Consider the following 20504-nt stretch of genomic DNA (forward strand, 5'->3'; position numbering starts at 1 on the left):
GCACATGTTTGATGTTCTGAAACATTTTGTCTCACCTTTTTCCTGAGACACTATGTTTTGAAACATGGCTGAAGAAATATTCTCCCTCAAACAATCCAACAGTCTACCCCAAACATATGCGTCATGTGTAGCACTGATAAAGTTAAAGAACAGTCAGTTGTTTATAATGATTGTTGTTTTCCACTAGACTCACTAACAGTCCTAGTATAGATGACAGCCTGTAAATAACCCAGTCTGGATCAAACAATCAAGTGATTGACGTCATGAGCATCCATCTGTGCTATTCAGATATGCTAAGATACACCAACCAAGTGAAGAACCTGACCATTCCCATTAGTTGCAGCCAACAACATGTCAATTGCAAACAGATCTGATCCATGCAGATCAACGTTAGACTTGGTCTTCTGTAATCTACACTCATTGTAAGAGGAGATGAAGGGGATCCAGAGATCAGACCTGCTGACTTGGTTGATGTGTGACATTGTATCCCATTTGTGTAGATGATGGTCATGATGTCAATCACTGGATTGTCTCACCCAGATTTGACTATTTTCTGACCAGGGACATATAGCTGAGATATTGTTGAGTGCCCTTGTCAAACAACAAATCCAGCCAACCAACCGACAAACCCATGTGAATTTTTCATATCATAGTCAGCAAACAAGAAACAAATCTAACCACTTTTGTTAAAAGAAATTAGGAAGTTAGCGTTAATAATTGATGCCTTTCGACACAGGACAGTATGACACCTAAACAGCTATGCCAGAATGTGCTGATCATGAATTAGAATTTCATGTTTCTTTTGAATATGATCCCTGGATAATTTTTTAACAAAGTACACCTGTTCATCCGTGTAACCAAAGTTAAAATGGCTTTAACTTGCCAGATTGAGCATTGGATTGTCTGGTCCAGACTGAAGTATTTACAGACTGCTGTCATATAGCTGGAATATTGCTGAGTGCAGCGTTGAACAACTAACAAAACATCCTACGAGCTGGGTTGCGTCCCTTGAAACACGATTGTAGGTTCGAATCCCAGTCACACCCGTTATGTATCAAGGTTCGTCAGCACCATACCCATATTCGAGGATTTCACTAAGGAGGTGAATGTGTGAAATTTACATCACTTCGGGCACAGTTCACAAAGCAAGGTGACAGCATGATATATATGAAATATTATTATCTCAAGTCGATCATTCACTCGCGGACCCGTGAAGGTCCGGTTTTGAATTGATTGCATTAACCCATGCCGGTCGTAGGAAGCGACTAACGGGTTCGACTTGCCACTTTCGCTGGTTTGGTTGACGCATGTCATCGTATCCCAACTGCACAGGACAATGTTCAGAATGTTGATCGCTTGATTGTCAGGTCCAGAGTCGATTATTTACAGACTGCCGCCATATTGCTGGAATATTGCTCAGTGCGGCGTCATAAACCTACCGACGACCGCAGTGTCAACATCCACATATTGGGTTATCTTGTGAGGCTTGAAAGCAGACGGACCTGGCGGATTACTAAAGAAATAGTCGCTTGTTTAGTGTGGCAGTAGACTCACGTCCGTTGGTGCTGAATTCTAGAGGCGATCAAATCAAACAAAAGGATTCTTCATTGTGGTTTTCTTAGCTATTATCGTTAAAATGTCAAAGAGGAACCTTTGCTTCTAAACTTCATATTGCATCGTACAAGATTATTCCTGAATGAAATCAGATATGTTAACTCATAGCTTGTCAACAGATCTTTGCTTAATTTATTTGGACGTAAAACATGTATTCTCTTCATGTATTCTCTCCATGTATTCTCCGCCTGCAATGTTGTAATGCCTGATTATATGTTACGTTTCCGTCCCCAAGTTGAAACTAACCAGGAATCAGTCCTTGAGTTGGTGTAAAAATAACAATCAGCAAGAAAGGTGATGTAATTAACAATTGTATTCCTAAATCAACTTAATTCATAAATCACTACAAAGGTATCACTATTGCAGTATAAAACAAAGTGGCAGTACAAATTCAAAGGTAACACAATACAGTAGCAGTAATTGGAGCAGTAACTGCAGCATTAAAGACATGGAAGACAATATTCCCCTCTCAGCAACAAACTTGCATCTTGGGAGAGTATCCATAGTGTAAATATCATCACACGCATTACCAGTCTTCTTGTATCTTTAGATGTTATGTGATATGAGAGAGGTAATTTCCCTCACATACCCGCTGAAAAGACTCTGACAGATTATCCAATCATGGGCCAGAAGAGCACAAAGGTTGATTAGTCTCCGTTGTATCTTTCAGATCTCTACCTTCTAAATATAGCACCAGTCTAAAAATAGCACAACACTGTCCAGTACTGAATGTCAACTCGCACAGTGTATCATTACGCATATGGTGAAACATAACCAGTCACTGATGTATTATTCCCCGCAACGCGTTTTGCAGGGGGTATTAAATGAGCAGAACACTATTTCGTCACTAAACTTGGCACATAGATAGCTCTGCTGGTGTACTGGCACCATTTGGCAGTTTTGGAAGTATGAATAGAATATTTTGGCGTTTCCATGGCAACAAGCTTGACTTCGGCTGAAACTGGTGGTAGTGCTCTTTACCGGAGCAGAACTCTAAAACCGCTCACTATTTCTTCACCAAACTTGAGACTGGTCTAGTGGTGTACCTGTGCCTTTTGGTAGTTTTGAAATTCTGAATAAATTTTTTTAGCGTTTTCAAGGTGACAAAATGTCCACAAAATATGTTAAACAAATATATCAGAACATTAGACCTTTTACTAATAATGTAAATACACAGTCAAATTAAAGTTTTCTCACCCAGTAATAAAACAGACATTCTTAAACAGGATTGCCCACTCTTTGAGGTTCAGCCAGTTTTACTGCAATTGCATTGCCACCTGAGTTGTGTGTGGTCAAACAGGTACTTTCTTGTCTTGACACAAAATAACAGCAGGGAAAAACGAAATGAGTATTCATGTATATAAGAATGCATTGGATGTTTGGATATCAAGAAGAAATATTCACAAACATGAGAATGAACTGGACATTTTATATCACAATGGTTATGAACCAGGAAAGCCATATACATGTACACATATGGACCAACCGATTTTCTCAGACTTAACCTTTCTTGTGACACTCTTCGTAATGATTCACAGAAAGAACATACAATATTGTACCTCAAAATGTAGATATCAAAAGCAAGCTGGAGTTCCTTAAATATGGTTAAACTTAAAGTTGTAGATGACTTTGGATGGTTAACGACATTATATTTGTCAAACATTTTGTGGAAAGTGTTTTGTGAGTGAGTGAGTGAGTTTAGTTTTACGCCGCACTCAGCAATATTCCAGCTATTTGGTGGCGGTCTGTAAATAATCGAGTCTGGAACAGACAATCCAGTGATCAATAACATGAGCATCGATCTGCGCAATTGGGAACCGATGACATGTCTCAACCAAGTCAGCGAGCCTGACCTCCCGATCCCATTAGTCGCCTCTTACGACAAGCTGAGTCGCCTTTTGTGGCAAGCATGGGTTGCTGAAGGCCTATTCTACCCCGGGACCTTCACGGGTCAAGTGTTTTGTCTCTCAGAATCTGTATGCATAAATCTGACCAATGAACACTGGTTATGCCCGTCTCATTTAAGTCTGGTTTCGGAGGCTTAAATAATGGCCCTGGTACCATTATCGAACTATATCAGATTGTCGTTATATTTAAATAACACGTTAAACGCCTTGACCAAATAACTTTTCTTTCGGCAGGTGAGTCTGAACATTCTCCCTGATGTTTTTCACTAACGAAATGTTTAGCGACAAAATTGCAAGAAATTCAGTAAGCCGACATCGTAAGGGTCGCAGTAAGTCATCGTAGGGTCGTTTTGTCCTCATGCAGAGCTCCTGGACTCTCTAATGTGTTCACCTTGGTTACATGGAGCACGAACATGCTCTCCTCATACTACATTTTGACTGGCGTGTTCACACAAAAGGAGTCGATGGCAGATAAGAGTTACCCATTCTGAAATACCAATAAAAGTAATTGACATACCAATGAAACGATGCCTGTGATAGACGTTTGGAACCGACGCCACATAGTCAAAAATGGCTGTTGATGCCATACACTAATTTGCTTGTTTGTTGTTGAATGCCGTACTCGTCAATTTACCAGTTTTATAACTACGGTCTGGACCAGGAAATCCAGTGACTGACATCATGAGCATCGACCTACGCAATTTTGGTCCGATGACACGTGTCAACCGTGTCGGAGAGCCTCACCACCGATCGCCTTAGCTGCTTTTAATGAATGAAAAGTACGAAACTTTCACTTTGGGCATAGTGGTGTTTACTTCTGACTTGAGTGTAGTGTCCTCTTTACGCCGAAAATATAAACCACACACACAAAAAACAGATTCCCAGAGTTCGATAGAAGAAAAGGAAAAAAAAGAACATGATGGGATGAAAAGGAAAAGGATTAGGGAGACTTACTGTTGATCCTGGCCAGGTACCCCTTCTGAAACCAGCGACTCCTGGACACGACATAGACAGGGACACCCAGCAGAGTGACACAGAAGGTGGGCAAGTACAGACGTGGGTCGAAGGCGATGGCTGTGACAGATAGCACCAGGAAGAACACAACATAGATGAAGGGGAACAGCCAGTGGACCTGACGGAGAAGAACGGACAATGTTTTTAAAGACAACATTATTAATAAATATCAGGAATGACATGCTTTAGTTATATCAGATTGTGCAAAAAAAACGTGATAGTGTGTCCTTCAAAGTAGTATCTAGTGAGTGAATGAGTTTAGTTTTACGTCGCACACAGCAATATTCCAGCTATTCGACTATTCGACCCCGAAGTATTATCTAAACATCTATGGCTTTGACAAAAATCTGACAATATTTGTTTAACAAACGACCATTTAACATATGACACTCACGTGGAACTGTACCTTTTACATTTTAGTTTTAAAATTTGATAAAAACCATAAAATTGATATAATTTGATATCATTCATAAAACCTCATCTACATATTACAACACTCGTTGCCATGATAAATAATATGTTAGTGTATAAAGACAAAATGAATAAGGAATACACTACTCGCATGGTGTATGTGGCCTTCTTGGCGGCTCTAGGTAAGTTATCGCTTTTATTATGGGGACACTATGATTTCCACACTCATTTGTTAATTAACAAAATATAAAAGGTTCCACTGAATATCCCAATGTGTAATCATTCTGGTGATACCTTGTAAGTATTAACTGTGGCTGGATGTCTCCGCCGTATGATGAATAATCCTGCAATTGCTACACACTCTCCTCCAGCCTTGAAGAAAGAATAAGCTCCCAATACAGACTTGACGTCTCCGAGACACAGGTATATGGCCGTTAGTATGAACTGAAATGGAAGGAGAGTGAGTGAGTTTAGTTTTACGTCGCACTCAACAATATTCCAGCTATATGGTGGCGGTCTGTGAATAATCAAGTCTAGCCCAGACAATCCAGCGATCAACAACATGAGCATCGATCTGCGTAACTGGGAACTGATGACATGTGTCAACCAAGTCAGCGAGCCTGACCACCCGATCCCATTAGTCGCCCTTTACGGCAAGCATGGGTTGCGGAAGGCCTATTCTAGCCCGGGACCTTCACGGGTGTGAAATGGAAGGTATTAAGCCAGAGGGGAATACTGGTGACGATGGTCCAGTATGAGAAACAGCATGATATCATGATATCACATTGTCCAACTCACCAGCACAATGATAGAAGGTTGTGGAGTTTTTCTGTATACGTTGATCATACTGAGGAACCCAGGAAACAATCCATCACGACCTGCCACAAAATACGTTCTGAAACATTTACAAGAAAATAAATAGGAATTAGAATCATAAATACTATATATTATATCGTGGTCATTTTATTGCTATCCTAATGTGTCTCTCTTATTTATCAGAACGTGAAAAGAGGGTTAGTAGTATAATTAATGGGGGTACGGGACTATTTATACTACTGGGTTTCTTACAATTCATTCCTACAATTATACAAACAGGTTACTTTTTTGAACTATGCAATATCATAAATCACATTTATACCGTGTGAAGGCTATATATGCTGCAATGAATGCACGAATTTCGATCTACACATGTTAGGTTGTATGAGAAACACGATTTCATGTTTATATAACACTTACAATTCCTGATATGGCAAGACCACAGTCATTCTCTTCCCACAGTGGTTACTCCTGTCATATCTTCCTACGTAACCTCTGTTCTAAAACGGCCATATTTCCCCGTCATCAAGAAATCCCCTTGCGGCAAAAACTCGCAACAGGAATTATCTCCCTTGTTTCTATCCAATCAGAACACGCGTTAAATAGACTTAGCTCCAATATGACGGTCCCCATAGAGTTGGTTCATCAACGTGCGAAGAAAAGATTCGGTATTTCATGTTTAACTGAAAATCAGAAACCGGCAATAGAGAGTGCAGGGATCAATCGCCATGATATGTTTGTAGAAACAAAAACTGCTAGTGGCAAGTTTTCCCGATTGATTTGGAAATAACCGAGATCTTGCGAATGATCACTCTTGAAACAACGTCTCTGATTGCACAACTAAATCTGAACGCCTCCAATCGCGAGTCTTGAACACTTGCACAATGAAAGGGACATATTAGAACAGAGGTTACGTAGGAAGATATGACAGGAGTAACCACTGTGGGAAGAGAATGGACTACAGCAGATATTTATCAAATGTTACCTCAGTAACAGCTGGTAAAGTGATTTAGCAACATATTTATCAAGACATAAACGTTTTGTGTACCAGTTATCACGGTCATTTGTTCTGGTGAGATTGTCGAAACAATAATCATAATTGAAACGTTTATGCTGCGTTTGAAATACCATATCCCTATGCAGTTTCGATATTTTAAGTAAATACTCCTACAGCGTTCGAAATAATCGCCGGCCCGGAGGCCCAGCGCCGGTTGTTATTGCATTGAGCCGGAAGTTTCAATATGTGCGGGCCCTTATGACCTTCAGTAAGTTATCTGTCCATTTTACGACTGGAATCTTTTTCTTGTTTTTCCCCTTTCATAAACGTTCTGGAATCATCCATGATCCATCATGTTCCCCAGTCTTTGTCCGAGCAGAATCTTTTAATAAGTAGTTAATAGGCATGGAACATACGAATACTTGAACCCGGAAGAAACGAAATACACCATTTGCCTTGAATATATATTTTAGATAAGCCGATGATTAAATTGGAAGCTTGAAATGGAAAGATCTTTGTTAAAAAATAAGGTAGGTGTGTGAACCGTCATTAGGCACCCTGCCTGATCAAAATTACTATTAACTTTCAAAAGCATTGAATCCATTTTGTGTACAGAAAATCATGAGGATTTCACACAACATGCAACGTCAACAGTGCATGATGTTTCCCCATACCTCTTCCAACCTTGCGAAAGCACGCATGCGTTGTTTTACCTGCTGAAAATGAAGACGTTAATGTTCGCAATCCCTCCAGCTGATGCTGCCACACACACGAGAACAACCCACTTGAAGAATCCCAGCATCCTTTCTCCAAATACCTTGAAGGAGATGAAATATATTTCTCATCTCCATGAGATCTCTGTCAGTGTAGCTGGCCCATGATAAGCGGTATGCTTGTCCACAGGTTAACTGTAGTTAATGGGTTGCGCAGCATAGAGAAAATGACAAGTCTTCTTACATGGAGCGAAGCGAGCAAAGGTTGGCAGCGTACTTTCCTCGCTTCGATTCGAAAAATATTTTCATGTCAAAATAAAACATCGCCACCATCAAAAGCATACACCCATTTCTTCAACGGGTTGTGCTCTCACATTTCTTACCCCATGTTGACCAAATACTCACGTGAAATATTTTTTATTCCAACATTTTAAGCGCAACACGTGGTAGATGAGACCGTTCTTCACCTCCATTCCCCCTTCCAGCTTCCGGGTCAGCGGAGTGAAGGAACTGGAGGGTATTAGTCTATATGGAATACCTCCCCTGCATCATTCATCCATTACGCCAGAAGAGTTCTTATGTAAAATAAATGTTACGAAAATTCTAACAATAGTGCCGACAGATAAGACAAATAAACTCCAACAGGTTCATGATAAAATTAGGCAATATGGTATTTCTTTTTATTTTCTGCTTATTTCTTGTTCCATCACTCCGTTCAACCGGAAGCTGGCAGGGGTAATGGAGGCAAAGAACGATCTGAATACCACTAGTAGCGCTTAAAATGTTGAATAAAACATTTCACGTGAGTAATTACTAAACATGGGGTAAGAAATGTGTGAGCACAGCCAAGTGAGGAAATGGAAGTGTACCTTTGATGGTGGCGATGCTACATTTTGACACGAAAAACATTTTTCGATCCGAAGCGAGGAAAGTTCGTTGCCAACCTTTGCTCTCTTCGCTTGCATATAAGAAGACTTGTCATATTCTGTCTATATATATACTGCGCAACCCTATTTGCGCTACAGTTTGCCTGTGGTTTGGCGAATACCGTGACAGCGGGTAATATTTTCTCCCGTTGTCACCCTTCTGGGAGGTGTGACATGGATATTTGTTAAAGCGTCATGGACCAATAGAATTATAGCATCTTGCATAAAAGTAAGATAAAACTTTCATGTGGACTTCATGGGAAACCTTCACCAGGAATCGTACGCACTACACGATATTTGTAAAATAAGTAAAATTTGTATTTAAAAACAAACAAACAAACAAACAAACAAACAAACCCCAACAAATTGTTACAAACATAAGCAAAACCATCACACTATTTGTGTGAAGGGAATGTCCTCACTACCTGATGCCTGTCTAAAATTCCACCCAAACTGGACAGGGCATCGGTCGTCTCTGTGTAATAGGGCAATGCGTGTTATCAGACCCCCATAGCGTGGAACGATGCCTATATGACCCAAATTGAATAACGCCGATGGCTACTGTCAAAAAATTGCATCATTTGCATAGTACACATTGATTTAATTCATTAAAAATTGATGTATTGCTGTAATGTTGTATTTGAAAACCCAGAGTTCAAATGCTGCCGTGATAATTCATTACAAAGTTACAAAAATATGGAGAAACAAACTTTGTTACCTACATAGGCTACCGCAATTCCAGACAGGATTTCGCCATTTGTTAGAACAGCATGGTAAGCAACATTTGCCAAAAGATATCCCACGGTCGGAACTGCGAGTCCTCCAAATATGGCAAGTGGGATGTTTCTAGAATAGAGAAAAACATAATGGCCGTTTATATATTGACGTTATCGATTGGGATAACGTTACCATATAAATTCCCTGTCTTATTGTTTTTTGTCTTAAACTATATTTCGACAAGTCACGTTATAGTCCGTTTGGCTGAAAACCGGACCGATGAATTGCAATGTACACTGGCCCAAAAAAGAAACGCATAGGTGAAAATCCAATGTTATGAGAGATGATTTATTAACTTAAATTGCACAAAAAGTAATGGAACTTGAGCAATGATAATTCACACGGGTATTAACAAATGTGTGTCAAGACATATACAATCATTCACAGTGGTATTAAGCGTCTCTATTTTCCATGGCATAGTGAGAAAGTCAGTATCTGGTGTGACCACCACGGGCATCAATCACTGCTCTGCATCGCCTGGGCATTGACTGTATAAGACGTCGTATCCGCCTTTGTGGGATTCTTCTCCACTCATCTCGCAACGCATTCACCAACTGTAGACGTGTCTGTGGCTGCGGCTGTCGACGTCGTAACCGTTTACCCAATTGGTCCCATAAATGTTCAATTGGGTTCAAATCCGGCGATTTTGAGGGCCATGGAAGAACTGTAATGTTGTTGTTGGCAAGGAAATCCGTGGTAATGCGTGCTGTGTGCGGTCTTGCATTGTCGTGCTGGAAAATTTCCCTTCTAGCGTCAATTGTAGGAACAACATGACGGTTCAGAATTTCATCCCGGTAGCGTACAGCATTGAGATTCCCTTGCACATGCACCAACTGTGTCCTGCCGTTCATAGATATGCCTCCCCACATCATTACACCTCCAACACCGTGTCTGTTGACCTCACGAACGCACTGTCGAGCATATCTCTCATTTCGACGTCTGTAAACACGCATCCTTCCATCATGTCTGTACAGCAGAAAACGTGACTCATCGCTGAACCAGATCCTCCTCCAATTCAAGAGGTTCCATGCCCGAACGTTCCTGCACCACTGAAGACGTGCACGACGGTGATGGGGATGCAGAACAGGTCCTGCATGAGGTCGCATAGGTCGAATTCCATGCTCTCTTAGGCGATTCCTGATGGTTTGTGGAGAGACTCTACGCAGCCCAGGAACGTGATCAGCGGTATACGTAGCAGTGACGGCCCGATTACGCAGATGAAGCACCCGGATGTAGCGGTCTTGTGCTGGAGTTGTCACCCTTGGTCTCCCACTCCTTGGACGGTCTCTGGTCGAGTTGTGTTGCGTGTATCGTTGCCAGAGACGGGAAATCGTGCTCTGCCTCACATTCAGACGTCTGGCAACTGATGACTGACTTTCCCCAGCTTCCAGACGTCCAATGGCTCTATTTCTGTTTTCTTCATTTAACCTTGGCATTTTTCGCGTCGCATAGAAAGAAATTGGAAGAATGAATCGCAACAGGACCTGTCCCCTTTTATAGCCATCATAATCAAGATTGAGATCCTGCATTTGCACGTGCATAATGCTTTCAGATTTTCCCACGTGCAGATTATACAAAGCGTTTTCAAGGTGCTGTGGTGTGGCGAATAATCACCAGAGGTTGTGTTTGTTTGTCTGTTTTGGTTGTATTGACTATAAAAACACTTAATATTTACATTAATTGTCATTGAACTGTGTCAATATTTTAAATGAGAGTTTGTTAAAGAACTTTATTATTTTAAGGACAAATATTCTGCTAAAAACCATAGACAGTTGGTATGATGTTCTGATCAACATTTCATTGAGTATGTTATGCTTATTAGTTTTTTAGCTAGACTACAACTCATCGGTCCGCTTTTGAGCTAAACGGACTAAATGACCAATCAATAATGTTGTTTTTCATCTGTTTAAAACACTATGGAATTAATCTTTGCTTAAGACTCACAACAAAGAATGATCTACCTGTGTGGGTTGCAAACCTCCTCTACACCTGTGTTGACACATGACCTGTAAGACAATACACACTGAATGAAATCTATCCGTGAGTGAGGTACTGAGTTTAGTTTTACGCTGATTTTAGCAATACAAATCAATATTGAAGCAATCAAAAACCTGACTGGTAAGTCTGACGCTTCTGCAACAGTTGCGTCAACGTAGATAACTTCAAGCTTACTCTTGGAGTTCAAGTACACTGAAATGTTATGTAATATATATTCCTTATACTATGAAACCGCCCCCCCAACCCCCCCAAACCAAAAACAAACAAACAAACAAAAATAACGCCTAAAAACGAAAAACAAACAAAAACCAAAAAAACAAGAAACAACACCGCCCAGAAAAAAAAAACAAAACAAAAAAAAAACGACAAAAAACCAAACAAACAAAAAACACAAAACAAAAAAAAAACACAAAAAAACCCCAACAACAACAACCCCCCAAAAAAAATCCCCAAACAAACAAACAAACAAAAAAAAAACAAAAAAAAAAAATAAAATAAAACAAAAACAAAATTCCATAACCAGTGGTTTTCAGATGTACACTTTAAGCATCATATGTAAAAGTCAACAATCCATAAAATACGCTCAAATTTTTCACTAATTTTTGTGACTGACAAAGGTTCATCATGCCGTAATAAGAGGATCACATATCAAGGTGAAGGTCATCAATATCAAAACTCGAGATCTTGTACGGCCGCCATGAGAGTCTAGAACTGCGTGGCATCATCGCCGCCTGGGACCAATCAAATTGCAGGTTAATTTCATTTTGGTGCCTTTGTCCTTTACGCTGTCACATAGTTGCCTTTTTGCTTTCCCTCCAGTTTTCGGTATTTTGGGGCCGTACTTCATTCTCTCAGCACACATTATTCCCGATACATGCAGATACGAGAGATTAACATTTTGTATTCATTTGTATGTATATCAGCAAATCTCATTCAGATATTTCCACTTTCCTGACTTCTGCGTAGAGTATATACTTTAAGCTGCATGAAACTGTCGTTATTACGATTTCGATGCCGAGTGCGGATATTGGCTTATCCATACTTCAAACGCATAAAGACGGACATGCCGTGTCAAATAACGCTGGATGCGGCAAAGAACATACCCATCAAATGAAAATTATGATCAATGTTGATTAACATTTTTTGGAACACTACTTATTAGTATGCTTTTGTTAATAAAGAAGTCTTCTGCTAGCTGATTCCCCCATTCATCACCTGTCAGAAACATCACAGTTGTCTGAGTTCAGACCATTCAAACCAGAGGTAAATATCATGAACGCCCAAAGCCATCCTACATCACACAATCACACAGCAGCCCAAAACCGAACACTGCATTTTCTACTAACCACATGCCTGGCATGTCACGGTAAACAAATCAGACAATCAAGTGATTGATGGACCAGAACACACAGTTTGATGATTCTGAAGAGACTGCTGTGTAGAAGTAGTGACAGTTTGATACATGTAAGATACAATGTATCATTAGTGTTTGACAATTTCTTCTTCTAAAAATCCGAAGTGTAAAGATAATTTGGGGGACAACCGTTTTGCATTTGGGTCATCTAGCGACCTTTCACCCGGTTGTCCTACGTCAGTCCCCCCAAATATCATCAAAGTATAATTATCAGGAAAGATATTTCCACTATGTGCAATGTAAAATGATATCCAAACATCACATTCAACAATCCTTTTCAAACATTCATATTTCCGAAAACAGTTCGGCTTGTTTCTAAAACGCTGCTCACCAGCCACTAAATGCAAACAGCCCTGCATAGAAAGCCAGAGCTACACCAGATGGCTCAAAGTTGCTGGACTTGAATGGTTCACTGAAGTTTTCTGTGTGCCCTGAAATACGATCGAAAGAAAATGTGCATCGCATTTAACGATAGAGATGGAGAAAAGTGGCATGTCTATTGCAGCTTTATTTAAAATGTCAGTCATGTAGTAGCTACATGTGTGAGGAAACCCTAACAGAAACAGAATCGTAGACATTTATCATATTCTTGACTATTATTGTATGCCAAAGTTCAGACTTTTACCATTTGATTTAATGTTGATTTAAGCCAAAGTTCAGACTTTTATCATTTTGTTGAATATTATTTTAAGCCAAACTTCAGACCTTTAGCATTTGGTTTGAATATTATTAGTCTGGTCACATCTTGGAACAAGCAGTTAACGACAGACATTGTGTGTTGGCAACATATTCTCCCCCTTTATCCCCAGGAGTCTTTAAAAAATCATCAACCTGACAGCCCCCAGAACTGGCATCGAATGGCAACCTAGGGGATATTGGAACGGATGTGGACGGTGTATAGTGTACATCCGCGTTTTATTTACTGTATCGCCCAAAGCTGAAATCCACAAGTCAACATTAATGCTACACTGAGGGGATATATACTGAGGAGAAAAAATAAGGGATTACATGAAAGGACAAGAGTTCCTGTATTTCTTTCAAGGTTTCTTCACAAGCATTATGTCTTGCCTGGACCAGGTAAAGAAACCTGGAACAAACAGGAACACTTGTGCTTTCATGTGATCCCATATGTTTTCCCTCGGTATATATAAAATCCTGCCACAGGGTTTTTTTCTGCCAGATGTAGGTAGTGAATGAGTGAGTGAGTTTAGTTTTACGCCACACTCAGCAATATTCCAGCTATATGGCGGCGGTCTGTAAATAATCGAGTCTGGAACAGACAATCCAGTGACCAAGAACAGGATCATCGATCTGCGCAATTGGGAACCGATGACATGTGTCAACCAAGTCAGCGAACCTGTCCACCCGATCCCGTTAGTTGCTTCTTACGACAAGCATAGATGTAGGTAACATACCTTGACAAATATGAACCATGCCAGCAATAATGATAGTCAGTAATGCTGTGACTTTGCACACAGTAGTCAAAGTCTGTAGTCGGGCTCCAAACCTGACACTATACATATTGGCCGTCACAACAAAACCTGAAAATGAATGTAGCTCAATTAAGTCATGGCATAGTAACCCAAATTTTTATATCCTCATGATATCAGTCCCATCTAGAATCCATATTCGGAATATTAGTGTGTGTCGCGTTAAACAACAAACAAACTTTATTTCTATATTCATTATTACTTTCAAGGAGATGTTTCTATACATTAAATACATCGTTTACCGCAGATGATAAATCCTAGCATGACTTTGGACATTGTTGGGGCCATGTCGGGACAAGTCAAGAAGTAAGGTCTCAAGATGTACTGTGCGGCCGCCAAGGATGCGAGGGTCGTAGACAGAGGACGGCCAATGAGAAATTCACTCCACAGAAACAAAAATCCCCCTAAGTCTCCGAAAGCTTCACGAATGTAGGTATAAGTACCACCTGACTTCTTCAGCCGGGTACCTTGAATGGACAACAACGTATGATTAAATATGGCTTTATTTATATACGAACTGATAGACCAAAGCTGCTCTTCTTGAGCTGATGAAAAGTCTGAATTTTCAAGGAAAATATTTTAAATGAGGAAAATATTTTAAATGAGTGAGTTTAGTTTTACGGCGCACTCAGCAATTTTCCAGCTGTATGGCGGCGGTCTGTAAATAATAGAGTCTGGAACAGACAATCCTGCAACCAACAACATGAGCATCGATCTGCGCATTTGGGAACAGATGACATATGTCAACCAAGTCAGCGCGCAAGATTTTAGAGTGCGGTTTTATTTATATTTGTACTTAACGTTCCTCGGGATTTAGAATGTTCAATGGAGACAGGAACATTTGTTATTAAAATTAACTGATACCACTACCACGCCACAAGACTGTAGAAAAATGACGTTTTAGACATTTGGTCTTATTTCTGTTATCCGAAACTGTGTCGTTTTCCATCGTCGTTTTTCAGTCCTTTGTTGGAAGGTATTTAGTAATGATAATGTAGTTCTCATTGGGATATGGCGGCAATGATACCACTACAGTCTAAAAGACCTTTCACCTTCACGATTCACTGGCTATATATCACAATTTTAATGATTTATTTGGCGAATCATGTTTGGCATATTAATCACAATCAGATAAATGCCGACTTATTATGAAGAGCACATCTATACATTAACGTGAATATGTCAGATGAACGTTGAATGTAAATGGATGCTTTTGGGCCAAAGTAAGCAATACTACATTGTATATATAACATGGTATCATAGCTACGTGAACACAATATGTTCTGGGACGTTGAACTGTCCTATCACCGTTGCTACATGGTGTACATCAGGTTATAATAATATAAGTGAGTGAGTATGATATTAAACCACTTTCATCAATAAAGGTATCAAAAATACCGGTATCCAATGCATGTTGTCCTGACAATGACTTAGGGGCGTAACAACATGTGGCTTGAGAGACTGCAGCATGCATGAACAACTTTTGAAATATATGAACGGTGACCACCTTATGATATTACGCTTTCGCTCGTATCGCCGCAGATCCAGATTCGATCCCCAACTTGGCTACAATGAGTAAAGCCCGTTTCTGGTGTCCACTGACGTGTTATTGTCAGAACGCGAATCTTAAAGACTGTGAACGCCACCTCTTTGTAACAGCTTAAGCAATCCAAGTACCCGCACGTCCTGATCGTGTTTTCATCTGGACCAACTCATCCATCGTTGTAAAATGCAAAACAGGTGAGTCATTCCACTGAGGCATTTGGGGATATATCTAAAGGATTATTGTTTTTGCATTTCCAGTTTTGTATTGACGTTTTACTTTTCGGAGGCTATGTAAGAGGGGTCATCCAGAGGTGCATGTATTATTCAAGGCTATTGGGAGCCCACATGAGATGGATAATTCTGAAGTGCATCTATCATTCAAGGCTATTGGGAGGCGAAGTAAGATGCGTGCTTCTGAAGACGGTGAAGTGCATCTATCATTCAAGGCTATTGGGAGGCCATGTAAGATGGGTACTTCTGAAGTGCATCTATCATTCAAGGCTATTGGGAGGCCATGTAAGATGGGTACATCTGAAGTGCATGTATCATTCAAAGCTATTGGGAGGCCATGTAAGATGGGTACTTCTGAAGTGCATCTATCATTCAAGGCTATTGGGAGGCCATGTAAGGTGGGTACTTCTGAAGTGCATCTATCATTCAAGGCTATTGGGAGGCCATGTAAGATGGGTACTTCTGAGTGCATCTATCATTCAAGGCTATTGGGAGGCCATGTAAAATGGGTACTTCTGAAGTGCATCTATCATTCAAGGCTATTGGGAGGCCATGTAAAATGGGTACTTCTGATGTGCATCTATCATTCAAGGCTATTGGGAGGCCATGTAAGATGGGTACTTCTGAGTGCATCTATCATTCAAGGCTATTGGGAGGCCATGTAAAATGGGTACTTCTGAAGTGCATCTATCATTCAAGGCTATTGGGAGGCCATGTAAGATGGGTACTTCTGATGTGCATCTATCATTCAAGGCTATTGGGAGGCCATGTAAGATGGGTACTTCTGATGTGCATCTATCTTTCAAGGCTATTGGGAGGCCATGTAAGATGGGTACTTCTGAAGTGCATCTATCATTCAAGGCTATTGGGAGGCCATGTAAAATGGGTACTTCTGAAGTGCATCTATCATTCAAGGCTATTGGGAGGCCATGTAAGATGGGTACTTCTGATGTGCATCTATCATTCAAGGCTATTGGGAGGCCATGTAAGATGGGTACTTCTGAATGCATCTATCATTCAAGGCTATTGGGAGGCCATGTAAAATGGGTACTTCTGAAGTGCATCTATCATTCAAGGCTATTGGGAGGCCATGTAAGATGGGTACTTCTGAAGTGCATCTATCATTCAAGGCTATTGGGAGGCCATGTAAGATGGGTACTTCTGAAGTGCATCTATCATTCAAGGCTATTGGGAGGCCATGTAAGAAGGCTAATTCAGCAATGTAGTCGTTGTTCACGTATTATTCAAGGATGTTGAGAGGTTCTGTGAGAACGATCATTCAGAAGTGCATGTATCATTCAAGGCTATTGGGAGGCTTCTGAGATGGATTAACAACTGCGCATGTGTTACTTAAGATCATTACACAAATGAATAAAATCATCTTATCAACATCATTACCAATGCATAGCTACAAATATGGTCATACAGCAAAGAAAATGACTTAAACTCAGAGGCAACTGTACCATACTCAGCGTAGCACATGGCTCCACAGTAGGACAAAGCTCCACACAGCGTCCACACAAGGAGAGACAATGCAGTAGATGACCCCATGCCTTCCAGTATAACAGATGGACTGACGAAGATACCAGTTCCTGCGTACGATGATAAATGGTGTCCAAAATGTACATTCGTGCCTCACAATAGGGAAAGTGAATTACATATGTAGTGCGTATCAGATATCTAAACTTTGTGACCTGTTCCGGAATAACCAAAGGTGGGTCTTTAGAACTATATGTTTCACTGTTTTTGATGTCCACTTATACAGTAGTTTCCAGTAGTGATCGAAAAGAAGCTTTAAGTATATTTATATATTTTCCATACCCTCGAAGACAGAAGAAACATTTGCTCACCGATACAGAATCAGTTTTGAACTTACGTCACCTGGTATGTAATCTTGCTACCAACTAACTCACCAATAATATTGCCTATTATGAAACTCGTGGCACTGATCAGTCCGAGCTGTTTCTTCAGAGTAGAGGTGCTCCTGACATTCGCAACATCCTCCATCTTGTCCATACCACCTTGCTTACTAAGACAGGCCGACCTAGACAAAAAAGCAGCAATTTTCGTTCAGTTAAAGCATAATAATATCAAACAAGATTGTCAGAATGTCCTTTGAGTAAGGAATCCTGATGAGATTACAGAAGCCCCCACCCCACATCCCCACCCCACTCCTTCCCCAACACCCCCACCCAACTACACCCTCCCCCAACACACCCCTCCCACAACACGCACGCACACGCGCACACACACACACACAGAGTCACACACACACACACACACACACACACACACACACACACACACACACACACACACACACACACACACACTCGCCCCCATACCCAACACACCCCTCCTACAACACACCACCTACCCACCCACACCCATCACACCCCTTCCCCCTTCTCAGTCCATTGTGCATGTCGTTACATATTGACATTGAACCGGGAATCTGTCTGTAAAAGAACGAGGTGTGAAATCAACAAAGAACAAATTAGTGTGATATAACTACTCTGAATTTAGTATAGAATTAATTAATCTATAATTTGTGTAATTTGAAATGCGATTAAAAAAACTCCCCATAGTTTATTAATGCTTCGGGAAAGTTTGCATTCGGGGCACACAAGAAAAAAGTGTATATTGTTTCACATGGATTTCTACAAGGGCGGGAGAAAGTATCAGATAATTTTACTTCGAAAAGATCTGTCTTTAGGGAACTGCAACAATGCTTCAGACGTATTTTAAATGTTAACTTTTCATTTGAATATAATTAATAAGTTCAAGGATAATACTGACATGCAAAATAACTCATTAGAATACCCCGTCAACCACAACTATCAGACTATCAACGAGTTTTGTGGAATACACAGACTACAGTTAAAATGTAACCCAAACCTCAATGAAGTTCATTATGGAAAAGACATACCGTGACGTTAAGACGTTCACGTTTTTGATTAAAATATATGGTAATAACAAAAATACAATACTACTAGTGTATGCAAAACAAACGTACCCTTTTTTCTTAATATAGTACAACCTCTTAAGTTCCTCCTCCAGATGTAATGTCATGAAAAACCCTGTTCAGATCCGTTCCTTATGCATTGAAAACGACAAGTACCATTCTCTGTATCGAGATCAGGCGTGTTAAAAGGGATAAAAACATGATTTTGTTATATATGATGGTGATCGCATTTTCAATCATCTTCACAAATTTCTGAGCAAGTCGGGCCGCTATTGAAATGTTTAATTGCATGATAATTAATACAGAAATATTAATTTAGCGCATGACAAAACATTTACCATGCATAAGAACATGAATTAAAAACACTCTGCATGTAATGTGGGATGACAAAAAGATCTGAAATATCACTTAGCGGATTTGTTCATGCAGTTAACTGGTTGCAAACACCCATCATCAAAACTTTATATAAGTGTATGGATCATCGATTTAGAGCGACGTTGGATAGGAAACAGGCATCCAATGAACACACTACCTTACCTTTCCATGCATGTGGGTTCATGTCCTCACAATTTTATGTTTATGACATTTTCGTGACGTTTTAAGAACGAAAATAGATAAAAGAAATCGTAAATTTATCCTGTGCCTTGATTGGAAGAGGTGGTTTGGAAAGGGATTGCTCGTTTTTGTTGTCTGACAGGTGAGGAAAACAGGGCCATTTGTGACATATGGCTCTTGTTTTCAGTATTGCATATGTAAAATGGTTTTACCTTGTTTTTGTTGCCAGTCACTCATGACAATAAGAGCTGAATTATACATTACATGCACCACCTGCCACACCTAATCTCATTATATCGCATGGGACTGACAAGGGAATAGTTTGTTAACCTGCGTTAAAATATTCTTGTATTCAAGAAGTGAAATGTTTGTGTGTGTATAGGTCTGTTAAGTGCAAGCCTGGGCTTCTATTACTCGTAAAAAATTACATATAATACCACATTAAGGGTCACTATAGCAACCAAATGTGCTTTTTGATGGATGTTCGTCTGGTAGAGAGGAAGACAGACTAGCGCAGCGTTGATGATTGTGATCAAGGGTAGAATCGCAATCACAATGGGCAATGCTTTAGTACTCCAATTCATTCAGTGCACTTCTCATTGTAACATAATATACATACACGTAATATAGAATCGCAACATCCATATTTTCACTACATAAACAGATTACCTTTGCCGACACTCGATCCTCCAGGAAAAAATTAGAAACATTCCCCCGAGGAGACACAAGAAGAAATGCTGGGTGAACCGAAGCATTCCTCCGAGGAGACAACAAAGAAAACGTGCAATACTGGCTGAATAGAAGCATTCCTCCGAGGAGACAACAAAGAACACGTGCAATGTAGGGTGAACAGCAGCATTCCTCCGAGGAGACAACAAAGAGCACGTGCAATACTGGCTGAATAGAAGCATTCCTCCGAGGAGACAATAAAGAACACGTGCAATACTGGCTGAACGGAAGCATTCCTCCGAGGAGACAACAAAGAGCACGTGCAATACTGGCTGAACAGAAGCATTCCTCCGAGGAGACAATAAAGAACACGTGCAATACTGGCTGAACGGAAGCATTCCTCCGAGGAGACAACAAAGAGCACGTGCAATACTGGCTGAATAGAAGCATTCCTCCGAGGAG

At 40.3% G+C, this 20504-nt stretch overlaps 1 protein-coding gene across 1 annotated transcript; it reads right to left on the minus strand.

The window, feature by feature from the left end:
* Nucleotides 1–1912: 1912 nt before the first annotated feature.
* Nucleotides 1913–17860, minus strand: LOC137291288 (cystine/glutamate transporter-like). The gene is made up of 12 exons (XM_067822589.1): nt 17767–17860; nt 17317–17445; nt 14320–14544; nt 14003–14128; nt 12919–13018; nt 11137–11181; nt 9121–9244; nt 7473–7576; nt 5745–5841; nt 5241–5390; nt 4476–4653; nt 1913–4008 (listed from the first exon to the last, which is right to left on the minus strand). The coding sequence occupies exons 1-12, from the start codon at nt 17858–17860 to the stop codon at nt 3944–3946; spliced, it is 1437 nt and encodes a 478-aa protein (XP_067678690.1). The 3' UTR covers nt 1913–3943.
* Between the last annotated feature and the right edge of the window lie 2644 nt (nt 17861–20504).

Source organism: Haliotis asinina, chromosome 7 (genome assembly GCF_037392515.1).
Source record: "Haliotis asinina isolate JCU_RB_2024 chromosome 7, JCU_Hal_asi_v2, whole genome shotgun sequence".
Taxonomy (NCBI): Eukaryota; Metazoa; Mollusca; class Gastropoda; order Lepetellida; family Haliotidae; genus Haliotis; species Haliotis asinina.

What these genes read in the sequence shown, in the direction of transcription:
- LOC137291288 (XM_067822589.1), bottom strand. Translation starts at nt 17,860, where the DNA reads ATGGAGGATGTTGCGAATGTCAGGAGCACCTCTACTCTGAAGAAACAG. An exon ending in CATAATAGGCAATATTATTG is followed by an intron (nt 17,446 to 17,766) that starts GTGAGTTAGTTG and finishes CATCGTACGCAG; the next exon opens with GAACTGGTATCTTCGTCAGT. An exon ending in CTGGAATTGCGGTAGCCTAT is followed by an intron (nt 7,577 to 9,120) that starts GTAGGTAACAAA and finishes ATCTCCTTCAAG; the next exon opens with GTATTTGGAGAAAGGATGCT.